Source organism: Amphiura filiformis, chromosome 3, assembly GCF_039555335.1.
Source record: "Amphiura filiformis chromosome 3, Afil_fr2py, whole genome shotgun sequence".
Lineage (NCBI taxonomy): Eukaryota > Metazoa > Echinodermata > Ophiuroidea > Amphilepidida > Amphiuridae > Amphiura > Amphiura filiformis.
In genome coordinates this window covers 29,624,711-29,643,792 of record NC_092630.1, presented here as the reverse complement: position 1 = coordinate 29,643,792, position 19,082 = coordinate 29,624,711, and the positions used below count along the sequence as shown (strand labels likewise).

Here is a 19,082-nt window from a genome sequence, read left to right as displayed (position 1 = left end):
GTTCTTGAGTTATGTTGTAAAGAGGGCTTAAACAACAACACTTTTGTAAAACGTACATAACTCATTAACAGCAATAAATCAAGCAAGTTTTCAAAGTATATGATTTGTAGAATGAACTTTTGCAAAACATCAAAGTATTATTGATTTAGATAATGAAAATCGACCAACAATACCTAGTCTACCCTTAACAATGCTGTTTATTCAGTAGATGACATAAATAGGATGCTGTAAAAATAACATTATTATTTACATGCGATATCCCCTTTGATTGTATATGTGTATACTTATGTGATCTGCTGATTAAGTTAAGATTGTACTACTATTATTTGAAGTAAGCCATTAGTCCACATAGCACAATTATTCGTCTGTGGTTGTGTATTAAATAAATGAAATTTTACTTTTATACATCTCTGTTCCGGAATTAACATTTCTCTGTGAAAAATTAAGAGGACTCATAAAATATATTCATACTAACGCAGTTATTGAAATTCCGCCACCAAGTGAACGAACGTGAACATGTGATGTCAATGTCGTGCCATTGAAGAGTTCCGATTAGTTGCAACGACATCACGTGACATTGAGCGTTTACGTACCACGTTGACGTTCGTTCACCTAGAATTACCTATTCTGAATATTTTGTTTGCATGTAAATGAGACTTTTAGATTTCAATGGATCATGACCGACACCACCAATGCAAACGTGCAATGTCTTATGGACATCAATTACGATCTCGCGTAATATCCAAAGGCCCGTCTCAGTAAGTTTCCTCTAACCGAAAAAGATTAGAAACTTTCCTGGATTGATTGACTTATTCAATTTTAGAATTATGAGAGACAATTTTGGTATCAAGCAACCAGACTAATTGATCAACACACACACCCCAACATACATTTTAAAATCTATACAAATACTACATAAACATGCCAATCATATTTACTGTATTTTGAAATCTTTGTTTTAATGGATATTATATTGCTCATCTACGAATTTGAAAGATCATCTTATTGACAACTCAGCATTGAGCAAGTTCATAAACAGAACAAAATTCAAATTATTTTACTCAAATGTTATTAATCACCAAAATATTCCTCTGGTCATAATGTTTAAAAAGTAAGTACCTTTCTAGGCAACATGATTTTGCTGCATTTTTCAAATCTTGGGTTACTTTCATTTAAATGTACGCTTCAATATTGGGACCATTGCAACAAATTGGGTGTCATAATGCCCAGAAATAAATTCTGTTTTGACTGCATATCCCACATTCGAGGAAATTGTTATCCTGCATCAATGACAAAGCGTATGCTTTAAGGTGACGCATTGTAGTTGACATTATTCTTAAAAATAATTTTTCATTCATCTTTATACATGTTATAATATGATATATGATATGATATGATATGATATGATATGATATGATATGATAATTATGATATGATTGTATTCACACAAATTCGCTGCCCAGAGGCTGAATTACATTATACAAAATATAAGGAAACAGCTACAATGTGAAAAGCATTATATATAACAATATATTTTGGTATATTTAAAAAATAAAATGAACAACAAATGAGGTCAGAACATAATGGCAGCCAAAACAGAAACAAGACCCATAGTAAGGCAATGCTGGAGAGGAGGCAGAATTATGAGGAGTTACTGTTCAGTTACCCAATAAAGTAAGGGACTGGTCTCCGGGCAAACCTATATCGGTGCGCACAGGGTGCTGGGTGAGATTGGCATTGTTTCTTAATTGTCCACAATGAATCTGACCTCTGCTGGAAGGAAGTAACTTTATGGTCCGATCAGACTTGGACAATGAACGAGCAAAATTCAGACAATTAATGTTGCTCCCTCCTAGCGGAAAATTACATACAACAAGAGCATTGTCATATGACACATAATTGGACCCAAGGATACTTCTCAGAGCTCTGTTCTCAAGCTTGATGGACTGCTTGGATGAGAGAGTGGAATGTCAAATAACATACGAATATTCAACCAGGGGTCTAATATATCTTTAGGAAATACCGTAAAACCTCGTCTACAAGCATATAGAGTGCTTCTGATGAAAGCTGAATTAATCCAGGCGCCATTTTGGAATTTGAGCAAATAAATTACAGATCCATACATATTCAAACAAGTATTATTGTAAGACCAATCTATTGTCTTGGCATATTTACGCATGTATCGTATTAATTAAGCTTTCATCAAAAACACTATATATGCTTGTAGATGAGGTTTTACGGTATGTGGAGAAATATAAATTTTGGAATTTCAATACTGTATGACTTGCTGCTCCTGCATTTAAGCCAAAAAAAATTAGCGAGATTATTTACTAAAACAGAAAATGGTACAATTTGCTTTTTATGTTTTGATACACATCTTAAAACCGGTAAAGCTGACAGTTCAATACCCGTATATATAAGTTTATAATAAGAACAATGTGTTATTTATCACACTGCACATATGGAGTAGCGTCACCTTAATCTCGTATAATATTGAAGGCAAACTAATGCTCATCCTGTCCGTACTTTCCATGTGTTCTATAACGAGCCGCTCGGCAAGGACAGTTCTTTAACCTTAATGTGTTTATACACTCAAAAGGTGACCTTGGAATATGTTGGGTATGAGGTTAACCTTTGAGTTAAATAGGTTACTGAACTTTGCCATTTGAAATGATTGAGATCGTCTTAAGAATAGAAAGTGGCAGTGTTTGCAAGAACAACCGCTACATTAGTAAATTGCACCCGCCACATTCGCCATTCAATTTAATGAGGTACATGATCGGAAGGTCGTGGGTTCGAATCGCATGCTGACACATTCCCTTGGTTTTTTTTTTCAAGTTGGGCTGTGTGCCCGTTGGGATTTGTATTTATTTGTTGTCTTATTTAATTGTAACACTTGGGTTCAGTAAAATGTAAAGCGTTATTTCGTTCTTATTACTTATATTCAGTTTCCTCTTGCAGCGAGCAATCGTTACCCATTGTGTTCATTTATCTTGTGCAGGATGCGTAGCCCCACGACCTCGAATAGGTGATATGAGCTGTCAAATACAAGTAAATAGGCCTACTCGCCGTAGAAGTGGTGATGTAACAAGATTAATTACCATAGCGATAGATGAAAACAATTTTTAATGTATTACCCAGCACTAGACGTAAGCTATAACTTTGGATTGCACTATTGATTATCAAAGAATAGGCATAATGACCTGGATTGCAATTTTATGAAAATTTCACATTATGCTGAATCAATGTACGTTTCACTCACAACTGTACGATAAGTGTCTTAGAAAAGAGCGGTATTGTATCCAATCTATGATTGCACACATACACAGACATGACAGGTGATGAGAGCAGCCTACTTGAAGTACATGGCAATACATTCAAAAATTGTTTTCACTTATCGTTATGGTAATTAATCCTGTTACATCACTACTTCGTCAAAAACAATATTAAAGGAGAGTATAATTTCTAACGCTAATTCCAATGCTAACTAAAATACAGTGTTTCATTTAATGAAGTAATCTACCCTTGATATCCCACCTTTTCTGCATAGACGGTAAATACAACACCTCAAACTGCAATCGGAGGTCCCGAGTTCAAACTGATTTAGAGGTTAATAACTGCGCATCGGTTATTTGGAGGGCATTGTGAAAAATCTAAACATTTTGCCTTTGGAACCGAGGAATATCCCGAGGGGCGTATGCCCGACATATTACCGATGCAAAGTTATTAACCTCATTCATAACCGTCACTTTGATCTTTTAACTTGACAAAATAACACAAAATTTTCCTCAAAAGTTTGTAAACATAAACAATTTTTACATCTTCCCTTTCCCAAAATCGATCAGGCTAAAACAGGACGGCCAATAACAACAGTGCGTATCAGAATCTGTGCAAATATGGTAGCGCGCAATCCAAATACGGCAGCCAGCGCGCGCGCAGTTTGTTGGACGCACAATACAGCGCACGCGGAAGTCAATTGTGTGCGACATTGGAACAATTACGCATTTTGCGGTCAATTGTGAGATATTAATGACCTCGATTTGCGTTCGCGTTTTCACAAATAATAAAATATGATTGGATCGCACGCATCGCGTGTATTAATGAGGTTATGAATGCTCTTTCAACACTTTAGTCCCCCAGATTATGAAATCAATATGGAATTTGTCTTTAACAAACATACTTAAAATGGATTTTCAATGCAGCATATACACTGAAAGCCAAAATGGAATCAGGGTGACTCTAAAAGCATAGTCCAGCCACTCTGCGACTCTATGTCTTAAATGACTCCATATTGGGAGTCAAATGACTCCTGTGTAGAGTCATCAACGGTGACTCAAGGGAGTCCAATGACTCCCCAAATGGAGCCATTTTAGACATAGAGTCGCGCAGGGGCTGGACTCTGCTTCTAGAGTAACCCTGACTCCATTTATAGAGTCGCCCTGACTATTACAGGGTCAATCACTCTGAATCCAGGTAGGAAAGCACAAACTAATGATACATGTACATCAAGATATAAATTTCCATATGAATTCCAGTAGGCTATTTTATTCAGAAGTACATGTAACACTTTGCACAAATTGAATATGAGAATACACATGTCAAAATTTCCAGTAATTTGATGCATGTGCGCACTGTGAACAGGATGACACTTGCACTGGTTTAGGTGAAGAATTCCCCTAGATTTTACGTAGACATGTTCCTCTGGCCGCCGCCCCTCGTGAAAGTAAAACGATGTAACACTAGGGCTAGAGCATATCATGGTGTAACAATCACCATGCTCACCATCAGGTTAAAATTCTCTTGTGGAATCCAGCTCAAGACCAAGTTAGCTTACAGCATGAAAATACACACTGTCAAAACACCCATGATACACCGTGCGAATGCCCCCGGGGAATGCCCAGCATACTGCACACATAAATGCAAAATGGCTTCTACCTAGTATGGAGTTATTGGTCGTGCACGACTCCGCAGGTAGAGGCAATTGATTCCTTTTGAGAGTCAGTGCTAGTTTACTACATTTTGAAAGTTACTTGACACCATTCCGGCTATCAGTGTAGACCATATCCTTTTTCTGAAAATATGGAACAGGGTTTAGCCTGCCTTTCAAAATAATCAAAAAACAAGGACACTCTATTGTATCATGAACATCTTTGACATAACCTCCCCGTGTTTTCTTATATTTTATTTTACAATTTTCGAAATATGTTTTCAATCGATAAGGCGTTATGATGCAAAAGTGAGCTTCCCTGGACAAGGAACTTATACTGCTAATTCATTCATTGTACGAATCTCGGGGATCTGATTCTGGCTGTGAAGGTCAATTATAGAATGTCTAGGGTGTGCGCTTCTAAGTTGCAAAATCCCTGAGTTGTTGTTAAATGGTTTATTGAATGATATGCAAAGTGTGCTGAGGCTTGTGGATCAATGTCTATGCGCTGTGCCTGTACGTAGCAAAAGTGGCTCCGCTGGAGTTATTTTGTCCCGTTAGTTTAATAACAACTTCGCATTTCCAATGGCTTCCACTTAGGCCTAACGCTAACTATTCTGGATTGTATGTTTGTTTTTCAAAGGTTTAGGCCCGGGGGTTTAGGTAATAATATCCGATATGGCCCCTAAACCAATGTTGTAACATTGGGAACAATATCAAAAAACTGACCCATGAAAACAACCATTATCTTTATAGTTCTAATTAAATTAAAATATGACTTTTATGGCTCTGAAGAGACCTTGACAGGCTTTTTGACATATTCCAAGAAATTAGGAATTTATTTAAGACATGGTTTGTACATCTTAAGTCTATCAACGAACGTTGCACACGGTTATTTTTAGGTATTGCTGTACCAACGTAAAGTAAAAAAATGTGAAATACGAAATGTGTTTTCGCATTATTTGACACATACCTCATGAATCGCAACACCTGTTGAGCTGACGTGTATATCATGTGATTATCATAGAGGCTTTGGAGCATTGATGAACCACACAGCTGCTGTGAGTTTTGATAAGAATCTAAAAGCTCTACAAAGAGCTACCGATTATCGTCACTTAAAGGTAACCTAAGGGATGTCCCGAAATGTTCGGGTAGACGAAGAAACAAGTAGCTTATGTTTCACATTTGACCTTGAAGAGGGTAGTGCAAGAAGTGAGAAAGTGCAAGGTCCTAGACATCTCTAAACAGAAGTACTGAGGAAAAGAATTTACAAAAGTAACAAACCGCCGTTTTTTGTCACACATAGATTATATAGATTTATTTTTACATGTGTAATTGGAACAGATATAGGATCCACATCTTATAAGTTCGCCTTTACCGCCTTTTTTAAATAAATGGACAAAATCTTTTATGTAAATGTAAAATAATGTTTGTAGCTTTATTTGTTTTACACACATGGACCAATTTATAGCGTATCACATCATTGCGTTCGGTCAAAATGGTTCATTTTGTAAAAAAGAGACCGTTTAAAAGTTGCACCTGAGTCCATAGGAGTCAACTTATTTAACAAACATATGAAGAGGCCTTGTCTACTGTATTGTTTGAGAGTTGACTCCTATGGACTTTTAAAACGGCCTCTGTTTATACATAATGAACCCTTGTGACCGAACGCAATGATGTTTGACGACATAAATCGGTCAAGATGTGTAAAACAAAATTTTACATTTTTATTTCAAAATGGATTCTTATGATTCTTATGTTGTGGATCCTATAGTAAGCAAACTTCAAAGTACAAATGAGGTGAGAGTACTAATTATTCATTTCCCTTTCACTAGTGATAACGGATTTTACCAATGTGTTTAGTCCAGAGGAAACGACATGTCTTCCCGACATGCATTTCTGGAATAGGGTTAATTTCCTGTATATTAACATTTATATTTGAATTTTGCTTATTCACTTACTCATATTGAGTTATTGCCTAAGTTGTTTCTTGTTATTAAATGCAACAACAAATAATGAACAAAACAGATATCCTTCTCGCGATGAATTGTGGGATAGTCTCCCGGGGATAGCCTATGCTAATTCCTCCAAATGACCAAATCATGCTCGAAATTTGACCTATTATTTGAAATATTTGAAAATTTCCACAAATCTAGATAACGTGGAATTTGAACAGAAAATGCGACAACGGATATGACGATTTTTTGCGGTAAATAGGGGTTTTGTCAGTGTTTTGTGGTAAGTTCTGGTGCACGAGAACTAAACTCGGCACTGAACCATTTTCTTCCAAGGGCAAAAAGAAACTTATAAAAAGAGAAATGTTTATGAAGACAAATCATACCAACCTCAGGTGTTACCTAGATATTACTTCTAGTAAACGGATTCACATTTAGCTGTGTAGCGATTACTATTCGATTTATATTGTTTTGTGTTTTATATTCAAATTAAAGCATGGCTCGTACTGTTATGATTGTATTCATTGTTTTCATCTTTTTATTTGCACTTGTATATTCTGATGACTCGGAGGGTAAGTACATATCTTAATCTTGTAAATAGTTCTGAATAAATTATTTACAGCTTGATGTATATGATAATAATTATATCTGTAACTGTAATCAAATGATTTACCTCAAATCTGCCATTTGAACTTGCATAAAAACCAGTATGCACTGCTAACAATGCTCGCAAACTTTAATACAGAGTTCTGAAAATTTTACTTAATTATTAAGAAGTTCTATATACGTACATAATGTTATGTAAACATACCTCTTGATGTAGTTTGCCAAACTTTCGGTAAAATTTACCCAGCATTAGTTTTAACACAGTGTATGCGATGCAATTATAAACACTCAGTATTATTTGATTTGAAGCAATTCATAAGTAATTTTATGGTTATTTGTAATGATTAATTATTTTCATCTTTGTAAAATGTTGCTTGTGTCGGTCATATTGTTATGAAATGTCCATTTAGCCTATAATTGATATTCTCAATCAAAGAAAATACATTTGTCGTGCTACAATAAAATATTTAATGCGATCCATGCATATCTCATAAAAAAGTAATCATCTTTACACTCTAAAATATAATGCGTATAAAAGTATGCCAATATTTTTTCCACATATTTTCAGAATGCCAAAGAAAGTGTCGTAAGGCTGGTAAGAGTCCAGTTTGTGGTTCAAATGGTGTAACATTCCGAAGCCGGTGTATGATGAAGAAGTGGGCATGTTTTAAAGGCATCGCAGTAACAGTAGCATTCCGTGGTCCGTGCAAATCCTGGAAGCCGCAACAACATCCAGCTGAACTTCCGAGTCGTGGCAATGATGACAGCAGTGCAGAAGACCATCACCAGGGCGGTGGCTATCCTCCTCGACCTCATCGTCCACACGGGAATGGTGATAGCAGTGAGGAAGAGGAAGAACAACCAAAACCACGAACAGAAGCTTCTGTAGTAACAGGTAAGCAAAATAGTAATACCACAATGATTATACATAATAGTCAGACGGGTGAGAGTTCATAAACGTAAAGTCGGAACAATAGGTCGCAAGAAAATTGGTTAACAAAAGAAACCACGGCAGTCTTTGTCATCGAAATACTACGTGCAATTCAATTGAGGCCTAAGCATATCAACTGGATGGATCATAGATCCGTAAATAAATTTATCAGGATTGTCCGTAATTCATAATTTGTATATTTGTACACAATTCCAAGGGTATTTTGGTATAAAGATTTTAAACATACCTCATTGACGTTTCGTACTACAACGTAGTACTTTCTCAAATTGACTGGTTAATTCTCCCACTCATCGTCTGTTTCCTGTTGGAACTTGACGTTGGTGGCATGAATGTGTCTATGAAATTCCTTGTCTTAATTGTGAGAAATCTTACATAGGGGAAACCGCGAGGGTATTCGGAACACGCCTCAAAGAACATAAGACCGAAGCTGACAAAGCCTCAAATAGGGCATTCACAAGATCACAGAGAAAGGCCTCTGTCACAGGAGAGGTAAACAAATCAGTCATAACAACCACGAAGCGGAGCCGGGAAAACCATGTCATAGGTTGAGAAAGTACTGCGTTGTAGTACGAAACGTCATTGAGGTATGTTTAACATCTTTATACCCAAATACCCTTGGATTTGTATACAAGAACTTTTGCAAATTATGGATGGATCATACTTTCGAATCCTGAACTACGATTGAAATACTCGGTACGGAGAATTAATATTAATATTAATATTAATATTGTGGAATATTAAGACAAATGTGGCATCAAAAACTACAGAGAATAACTGTGTTTATTTTTGCTATTTCAGTTAAAATTCAACACATAGATTTTGAGTTATTTTTGATATCTCATAATAAAGGGGTAGTGGTAAATACTTTATGTAATGTGTTTATATACATACACGTATAAATAGGCCTTATGTGTGCCTACATATCTAAAAATTACTATAAGTCATGCGACTTACGCAGACCAATCGTGTAATTTCTACAAAACGACCGTTTCTTTTAATTCGTCAAAATATACTATTCAATTAGATTCTAGATTCATATCAAACTTTTCATTTAAGAACTGTGATTTAAAAGGAATTTATTAACAGAGTGCGCTGAAGTTCGCACGCATTTTATGGCAATACCCCTATTGTGGCATAGATCTTACCAATGTTTTAATACCAAATCCCTTTTACACCCCTTTACAGTACAGTGTATCTTGGTAATATAATTATCTGCTTTGTTTGCTGTACAATTTTTACGTGCATTATTGAATGTGTCAGTAATGAACTCCAGTGTATTTCTAATCTTCCAGCTTCTTGACCTTCAAAACATATTATAATAGATCCGCCAAATGGAACTATATGGTAAAAAGTTTAAGGTTCGGACAGAGTTCCGGATTAGTACTAGTGATTCGTGTTATTAATGTGAGATTACTCGTTAATTCCCAAGGACTAGATCAGGGCAGGTCTTAATCAGAGTCTCTACTAGCTTCATGATCAGGGTCATAATAACTTCCGTTTGCCAACAAAAGCTAATTCAATCATTTCCTCTATGTATATCATACAGTATGACTCTGAATACCTCTTGTAAATTATTTTCATACAGATTCCATGGCTACAACTCGCTTACCCGATTCCATGGCAACGACAACATTTAAACCAATGATGTTAGGAACCAAAAAGCCAATAACCTCCAAAAGTGGATCAACCGTGACTGACAAACCTCAAGACGATGTTACCACCGTTATCCCAAAGGCAGACGTGACTGACGAATTTTATACTTTTTCAACTGTGATTGTTTCAACAGAACTGAGTGAAGAAGGCGGAAATATGACAACTACCGTTGGTCCAATGACCGATGATATGGCCTCCACAAATAAATCGCTTACAAACATGACTGACGAATTCGACAATAATGTCACGACTCCGATGGTACCATGTAACATGAATTGCCCCTTGGTTTTAGACTATGTCTGTGGTACCGATGAGACCACGTACCAATCAAAGTGTGTGCTAGAAACGGAAGCCTGCCAAATGAAGAATCCAAATATTACTGTAGCACACAATGGGCCATGCATTGGTGATCCAGTCACTCCTGGCGAATTCGACAATGATACTGGTACTCCACAGACAGACACGACCACTGGAATATCGGAAAAGATAACTACAATGCAGATGATCAAAATACTTCCTGTTGGTACAAAAGTTCCCATGGATCTCTCTCCAAAAGCTCCATGTAGTACGGATTGCCCCTTGATTTTAGATATTGTCTGTGGTACCGATGGGATTACGTATCAATCAAGGTGTGTACTAGAAGTGAAAGCTTGCAATCTTGATGATCCAACTCTTACTGTAGCATATATTGGGCCATGTACATATGACGAATTCGATAATGTTGTCACTACTGCTATTCCAGAGACAGACATGGTCACGGGAATATCGGACAGGATAACTACAATGAAGATGGAAACATCTGCTGCTGATACAAAGTCGAGGAAGCTTCCCACAGATGTATTCCCAACAAAAGCTCCGTGTAGGCCTAATATGAACTGCCCCTTGGTTTTAGACATTGTCTGTGGAACAGATAACCACACATACCAATCAACATGCGTGCTAGAAGCAGAATCTTGCAAAATGAATGACCCAACTCTTACTGTAGCGCATCTTGGGCCATGCATTGGCGCCGGCGCGGATCCATTCACTTTTGACGTTTAGGTATGCGTATGTGCATACACTGTGCGGATGACGTCACGTGCTACTTTCTGAAACTTTGGACTCGCATACACAATGTTCAACAACATTTACGCCCGCATTCACATGTGAACTAAAGGTCGAAGTAGGGAAAAGTACCCAAGTAAGACTTTCTGTAGATGCAGATGCTTATTGTTATTTTTTATATTTTTTATTTATTTATTTATTTATTTATTTATTTTTTATTTATTTATTTATTTATTTATTTATTTATTTATTTATTTATTTATTTATTTATTTATTTATTTATTTATTTATTTATTTATTTATTTATTTATTTTTTATTTTTTTTATTTATTTATTTATTTATTTATTTATTTATTTATTTATTTATTTATTGCCTATTTATTTATTGCCTATTTATTTATTTATTTAATTACATTTTATTATAACATTTTTTGAGTTACACTGTAGATAGAGTGCTATTTCAACAATCGAATGATTACTATTAACATATTATCGTAGAGCTCTAATGCACGAATAAGTATTCGGGTTTTTTTTTTTTTTTTCTTTTTTGAAGCAGAGAGAAAATGTCAGAAAGTACCGTCAATCATTCTCCTGCACGGTAAAATACACTTAATAAACACTAAAACGTGTTTATATTTATATTCTACACGTAAAGGTAAGGTATAGGAGGCGTTTATTTTTATGTTTATTTCAATAAACTTACATTGTTGTTGGATACTTGTAAATGTTATCGTGCTGTAGCAATAAATACCTGCAGAAGTGTGTGATATTTATGTTTTAAATAAAAGCGTAACAATATAATTTAAGATGATATCGGTATTCCCTGTCTTGGTCATTTTAGTTTTTTTTTTATTTCTCTTCAATAAAGCAGTAGTCATTTTACTAGACAGACAATTTCTGCCACCATTTGCCGCAACAACCTATAACCGAGGGCGCTGGTTCGTTTGTTGTTGATGCCTACTAAATTGAAAATGTCTTGTCTCTATACGCACAAAAAGAATAGTGTAATATCAAAGCTTATCAAGGTATGTATTGATATCCCTATCTTGGTCAGATTTTGTATTTCTCTTCAATAAACTGAGTTGTCATCGTTCCGGGTCACCGTTTTATATATGTGAAGAGCTTATTTCCAAACTGTGTTAAGTCCGCAAACACATGTTTCTGATTTACCTGTGCGATACTGCAATGGGTTGCGATGCTATAGGTATTATAATTTCAGTTGGATGCACCATTACAAAGCAAACAGTGGAAAGATGCACAGTAAAAATACTATGTGAGGCCTTTGTTTCCCAAATGAGCAGCATCGTTGTGGTAAATAATGGCTTGTTGATGGTACAACTCATTGTTGCTAATGTCAAGTAATTGTGATTGTATCACACAAGTGAGGAACAACCTAATCGAGGGCGCATTATCGTTTGTGCAAGAAATGTCTCGTATCTGCACTTAAATAGAAAAAAAGTATACTGTGCACAAATGGTATCCTTACACTTAAGGGGGTACTACACCCCTGCCCAATTTTGTGCCTATTTTTGCATTTTTCTCAAAAATTATAGAGCATTGGGGGAGGTTTCGAATTCGGCAAATGCGACAAATTCGGAGCCTTCTTATTTCAAGGTTATTTCCGCCACCTTCCGTAACGGGGTCATTACAGCTTGACGGACTTTACGCAACCGCCGCGCCCTGTGTTTATTACATGCGTGCTTCGAGCGAAGAGGCAATGTAAATGTTATCACTTTTGAAAAGCGCGCTCATTAAAAAAAATGTTATAAGTTGCATGGAAAAAACGGTTGCATCGTGCCAATTGAGTTATCAAATCACGCAGAATAAAATTCTCCATCAATCATTATTGTTTTAGTGTCTTAGAAATAATTTGATTTGTATTAATTGTAACGATACTTTATATGCGCAGTATAAGTTTGATGCAAAAACTCGAGGGAGTTTTTCATTAACAATAACCCATTTTAATTAACATAAATAAAATCAAGTATTGTGAGTAATTGAAGAAAATATAACCACTCGCACGAGTTGGACCTACACCGACACCATCATAATCTTTTTTTTCACTGTTTATTGATCGAGACGTCCTTTTCCACTTGAAAAGAAAAATTATTTCAGTAACAAATTGGATCATCGTTATCATTCCTTGTTTATACCGCCGTTCCATGTTGCTGATTTTCTTTTAATAGCTAAATTCTTTACATTACAAAGCGAAGTCATTCGATCAATAATCTTCACCACGATGTTTACTCCATGAAGCAACAGTTAAAATCAAACCAGGTACAAGGTACAAACAGAAGGTATCGAATTTGTATCTAAACGACAGTTTGCGATCCACCATGTTTCTCACGTGGCCTTTTTGTTTGTCATCAACAATTCTTCTAACATTCGTTGTGATATCAATATGCGATCCTGAATACGCTGAATTCGACAGAGTACGTCGAGCTAAAACTGTTAAAGCGAAATGGAAAGCCATGACATTACGTAAGTTGATTTATTTTTAAAACGATGATAATCATGAACTTGAACGCTCCTATGGCTGGCCAGATTTTATGGGCCAGATTTTGTGTACAGGCTGTAGCAAAAATAAATCGCATTTTTGTTCCAAAGTAAAAAAAAGAAAGATGCGCAGCGGCATAATATTTCGTGCATCAAATAAGTAATGCTTAGACTACACCTTCAGTAAAACAGCCTGAAACGATACCAGCAAATTAAGCGTTTCTAGATGATTTCAAGAACACCACCGCGCATGCGTAAGACCTTTTTAGCCTACGTCTCGTATCCTACTATCGGATTGTTGAAACAAGAAAACCTCATCACAAATTCACTCGCCTTCCTACACCACCAGTTGAAATAAAACTCAAAACTTCCCGTATTATTCCTCAAAACAACATGTAACTTCATTAATAAAAAAAATGAAATCCTAGTATGACCCGTTACTACGTATTGCATGCGTGAGCCACATTTATTCCAGAAGTTGGGTTGATTTAATCCAATGCTCCAGTTCATTAGTTACGTCCGATTATCTCAAGGGTCTCGAAAACGAGTTGGGCTACTTTCATCATAATCGGGGACATTTGCATATTAAAGCGTTTCTGTACTGTTTTCCTAAGCCTTTTTAGAGCGTTTTATTAAAAAGGCGACCCATGAATGTGTGCCAAAAATGGCTTGCCCCCCCTCCTGGCTGGCCAAAATTGCTTGGCCCCCCCCCCTTTCGGCTCGCCAAACATTTCTTGCCCCCCCCCCCCCAATTTTACCCTCCCCCCAAGGCTCATAATTATTGCACAGCCCCTAAAGGGCATATCTATTGCAAAAACAAGTGTAACTCCATTTGAAGAGAATAATTATTACATTACAAGTTGACACTCGTTGCAATTTATTTATTCGTATTTCTCCTGTACACAAATATAATGTACGGTCCTTCCCCCGTTCGAAGCAAAATTCATTTCCATGGCAGGAGTCATGTTACATACACATGAGCCCTGTCGAGCTCTTTTGACATTCAGTCATGCGTATAATATGCGACCTTCTACCACGAGAAATCGGGAAGGTTCGAACAAAAGGCCATTGAAATTGTTTATTTGCATAATAAATACAATACGGATATACATCACGCTCAAATTCTAAAATTGCACGGTAAAATTGGTCTAAAATATTTTTTATTATTTAGTCCAAATATTTCTCAACAACTTGATATACATATGAATTGTAATATCACAATTTACTAATATATAAAAAAAAGAAGCGGCTGATTTTATCCATATGTTTAAAAACCATTGAATTTGTAACACTTGATTAGACTTTTTGTCCGAGAACGTTCTGTGCATTGAGAGCGTTTACAGTCCCTTCTCTAAAAGCAGGCACATCTCATTTCATGACGTCAACTTTTTTCTAGGTCAAATCTGTCTCGTTCGAAGGAACTCATCGCTTAAGTTGGTTTTTGCGGAATATCAATTTTAAACGTCTTATTTTCTTAAAAAAGGAGTAATTTTCATTGTCTTCATAATATTAGCTTGCCAATGATATGATGTTGTCCGAGCAATATATATGACCTTTAAACGTTGTCGGAAACTTCAAGATCTGCAAACTTGTTCTTTTCTTTCAAGATACCATTTTCACCACCTGCCGTTTTTATATTATGATTAAAAAGACAGATATTGTGTTTTACGTTTACTCAGGAATATGAGCATATTTTTGTCATAAAGTCTAAAAACAGTGTAAGGCGAAATAAAAGCATCCGAAATGGTTTCCTTGTTTTTCTTTTGTTTTCTGTGATGCTCAGTGCACAATAACAATACCAAACGATTTTATGTGGTACCACAACCTAGATATTGTTTTATAGACCCTTGAGATAATCAGACATAACTTTTAAATCAAACTAAAGCCGAGACATTATTAATTATATGGGACTTTCACAAGTCATCCTGCAGACCTTGACGAACTCCAGAGATGCATAATTGTATACGTTGGCATCCCCGGGCAGGACAGACTTCTCATAAGACGTGGTGTGATTCATTTGAATACCATGTTGAGGAGAGCTGATATCTGCATACAGAGGAATGGTGGCCATGTGGACGACTAAGACTGTTAATTACTGTAAAGAAAGTGGTTAAACATGAGATTCTCATGTTGCTTTGTATTGATTTTAATTGACTTCGCGCAACTGCATTTTACTCGGCTCACACAAATAGCCACTGAGTCCTTATTAATGGTCACACGCCAGTGATTTTCCATTTCCAATTATATGAGGACAAGATGTTGAGTCAGCTATCAACTAAAGTATTTTGACCAAATACCTCATACTTTTTAATCTAATGGCATTTTTCGAACTTTATACTTTATTTTGATATACACCCTGCATAGTATTTTGCACACATGAGAAAAGCGGATACTTCACATCGGCATCATATGCACAAAACAGGTGGGAGTCAGAAGGGGGTGCACCGCTCAGTCCGACACGCCGCTAGTCCGACACGCCTCTAGTCCGACACGCCTCTAGTCCGACACGCCGCTAGTCCGACTACACATATTCCCTATACTTAGGGTGCGTCAGTCCGAAAAAAAAACATGCGCTAGTTCGAAAATGAAATCCACTGCAACAGTCCGCCACGCCTCTAGTCCGAATCTGAAAACACTTTTTCAGTCCGATACGCCGCTAGTCCGAATCCGAAATACACTGCGCTAGTCCGAATCTGGAAAACACTTCTTCAGTCCGACACTGCACTAGTCCGAAACTGAAAACCATAACGCCTGTCCGAAACTGAAAACCACAGCGCTAGTCCGAATCTGAAAAACTAAAGATAGCGCAGTGTTTTTCAAATTCGAACTAGCGCAATGGTTTTCAGTTTCAGATTAGCGCAGTGGTTTTTTTAGATTTGGGCTAGCGCATTGTCGGGCTGAAGGAGTGTTTTCCAGATTTGGACTAGCGCAGTAGTTCTCAGTTTTGGACTAGCGCAGTAGTTTTTCGGACTAGCGGCGTGTCGGACTGGTACAGTGCATTTCTGATTCGGACTAGTGGCGTGTCGGACTAACGCACTGCACCCGTAAGAAGAGCGCCATCATTACGCGATGTTGTGAAATTTGGAGCCACATATAAAGCCATATTAAAGTTCCATACTGTCATTTAATTTTCAGAACAGAAATGTTTACAAGTAAAGAATAGACTAAAAACGGAATGTACCAAATATACCGCAGTGTGTTGTTCTGACAACCCAGGAAAAGCTCTGAATCTCTGTACCATGCATTTGGACGGCAGTAATGTGAAAGTATACAACAATAAATGCGAGCTGCAAAAGGCTAGATGTCGGGACCTAGACACTTGCATCATCCAAATGAAGAATACAAGAGTCTGTGAAAAAGGTACGTTACCAAGGTTTCCATGGGTTTTGAATTTCATGAACTATCTTAGGTTATATCAACCTATTTTTCGCTCAGAATGTTGACAGAATTAAATAGTTTGCAAAAGGTCTCAAAAGCAAACAGCCTGTGTGTAGGGGGAAGACTCAAGCACAAAGTTGTAAGCATCCGCACGGGCCCATGTTCTGATGTTAGGGGTGTAAAAATCGAAGAAATGTTAATCAACAACTTTACCCGGGGTAAGCCCGCGCGACCATCAAAAATTTGGGATTAGTGAAGCCCATCATAAGTCTATAGACTTAAACCAATGCATTTTATTGTGCTTTTGTAAAGTTGTTATACTGAATATGGACTTTAAACTTGGTAGTTTAAGTAATTTCCTTTCATATTTAGCAGCAAATCCTGTGAAAATCGCACGTTCGTGGGATTTTTAGCCAAAATCAATTTTGGCAACATTTGTGTACATAGTCAAATATTTCCTGAGGGCGCGCTCACATTATGATGTAATAGCGACATTACGTCGGGTATGTTTGTACTTATTTTGACATCACTAGATAGAGGAAACCCGTATAGCGATATATTAATACAGCATATGACGTTTAATTTAGAAAACCTATAAACTGCTCCAACACGTCCCGGTGTTGAAATAGACCACAATGGAAATGACCTTCATAAGCTTTCTTGGGTTATCCAGGGTTATTAAACTCGAAAAATCAAATCAAATAAAAAAACCGTTCATAGTCCGTGTTATAAAATATGTTTGTTCTTTGTTTTTCACAGGGTACTTTTATTCATCAAATTGTGTAAAACTCAGAAGTTGCAAAATAAACTTGGAAGGCTTCGTTTGAGAAAATGTTACAATTATAGCTTTTACAAACGGATTTCTTGAGAAAATCTTACAATAATAGCTTTGAAAAACGATTTCGCTGTTATTAAACCTACTGCACGTTTTCTCTTACTTCCCATAGTTCTTCCAGAAAGATGGAGTACATGTGCTATGCTCCCTACGCCTCCTGTAAAACCCCCAGTGATTGCAGCAACTGGTCAACTTGGAATTGGAAAGGCAACACCAGGCATGAACTGTCAATGTAGTTGTAGCTCCTCCCCGCCAGCACTGCCTAAGATATTTGAGCGCTTATAATGAACGCAGCATGAAATTCAATTGCTGCCAAATTACTCCCAAAATGCACGTAATTTCATCCTGATACCCTTGTTGATTTATGATAACGAATATGCACTTATATGCACTTTATGCACTTTTCTTAACCAATAGTTTTGTTGTTTAAGGGGGTACTACACCCCTGCCCAATTTTGTGCCTATTTTTGCATTTTTCTCAAAAATTATAGCACATTGGTGACAAGTAAGATATGTATAATTAATTATAGGGGCAAGGACTACAACTACTGTACTGAAATTTCAGCAACTCAAAGCAAGTAGTTATTGATTTATTGATCAAATATTGGTTTTCCCTCATTTTTGACTGTAACTCCACAACTGTTGTCTACGCTGAAATAAAATTTCCACTTATGCACTTAGTGGTAGCCCTTGCCCCTATAATATAGATATCTTACTTGTCCCCAATGTGCTATAATGTTTGAGAAAAATGCAAAAATAGGCACAAAATTGGGCAGGGGTGTAGTACCCCCTGAACTCATATGCCCTTATCATAGGCCCTATAAAGGAGTTTTGATGATTTATGACATTTCATATTTCTATTTCATTTTCCATTGCGCTACAAATATTTTGAACAAAATAAAGTCATTTAAATATCATGCTGATAATATAATATTAAAAGATGTATTTGCATTTTTGAACAATGCTCTATTAAAGCCATGTTATAATAAGAATAAAAGAATCTGCAAACGGTTTCCATGGGTTCCTGAATTGCATGATCTATCTTAGGTATGATATCAACTTGTTTTTTTTTGGCTCAGAATAGTTTGTTGTATAATTTCTCAAGTTCTCAAACTTGGGATGACTTGAACACAAAGTTGTAAGCATCTGCGCGGGTCCGTGTTAGGGGTGTCAAAATCGTCAGAAATGTTATAAGGGTCGGTCACCCTCGTTTGCACCAGAGGCGTAGATTTCTCT

At 36.6% G+C, this 19,082-nt stretch overlaps 2 protein-coding genes across 3 annotated transcripts; both read left to right on the top strand.

Annotated features, from left to right (window-relative positions):
* The first annotated feature begins 8,133 nt into the window (after positions 1-8,133).
* Positions 8,134-11,246, top strand: LOC140148326 (serine protease inhibitor dipetalogastin-like). Of its 2 annotated transcripts, none has more exons than XM_072170239.1 (2): positions 8,134-8,383; positions 10,026-11,246. In XM_072170239.1, the coding sequence occupies exons 1-2, from the start codon at positions 8,134-8,136 to the stop codon at positions 11,132-11,134; spliced, it is 1,359 nt and encodes a 452-aa protein (XP_072026340.1). In that variant the 3' UTR covers positions 11,135-11,246. The 2 variants fall into 2 exon arrangements, with proteins under 2 accessions (XP_072026340.1, XP_072026341.1); XM_072170240.1 differs by lacking the exon at positions 8,134-8,383 and adding an exon at positions 8,702-9,024.
* Positions 11,247-13,398: 2,152 nt separating this feature from the next.
* Positions 13,399-18,207, top strand: LOC140148338 (uncharacterized). Its single transcript, XM_072170254.1, has 3 exons — positions 13,399-13,618; positions 16,769-16,993; positions 17,959-18,207. Exons 1-3 carry the CDS (start codon positions 13,474-13,476, stop codon positions 18,129-18,131), a joined length of 543 nt encoding a protein of 180 aa, XP_072026355.1. The 5' UTR covers positions 13,399-13,473; the 3' UTR covers positions 18,132-18,207.
* Positions 18,208-19,082: the final 875 nt, after the last annotated feature.

What these genes read in the sequence shown, in the direction of transcription:
- LOC140148326 (XM_072170239.1), top strand. Translation starts at nt 8,134, where the DNA reads ATGATGAAGAAGTGGGCATGTTTTAAAGGCATCGCAGTAACAGTAGCA. An exon ending in AGAAGCTTCTGTAGTAACAG is followed by an intron (nt 8,384 to 10,025) that starts GTAAGCAAAATA and finishes ATTTTCATACAG; the next exon opens with ATTCCATGGCTACAACTCGC.
- LOC140148338 (XM_072170254.1), top strand. Translation starts at nt 13,474, where the DNA reads ATGTTTCTCACGTGGCCTTTTTGTTTGTCATCAACAATTCTTCTAACA. An exon ending in ATGGAAAGCCATGACATTAC is followed by an intron (nt 13,619 to 16,768) that starts GTAAGTTGATTT and finishes TTTAATTTTCAG; the next exon opens with AACAGAAATGTTTACAAGTA. An exon ending in TACAAGAGTCTGTGAAAAAG is followed by an intron (nt 16,994 to 17,958) that starts GTACGTTACCAA and finishes TACTTCCCATAG; the next exon opens with TTCTTCCAGAAAGATGGAGT.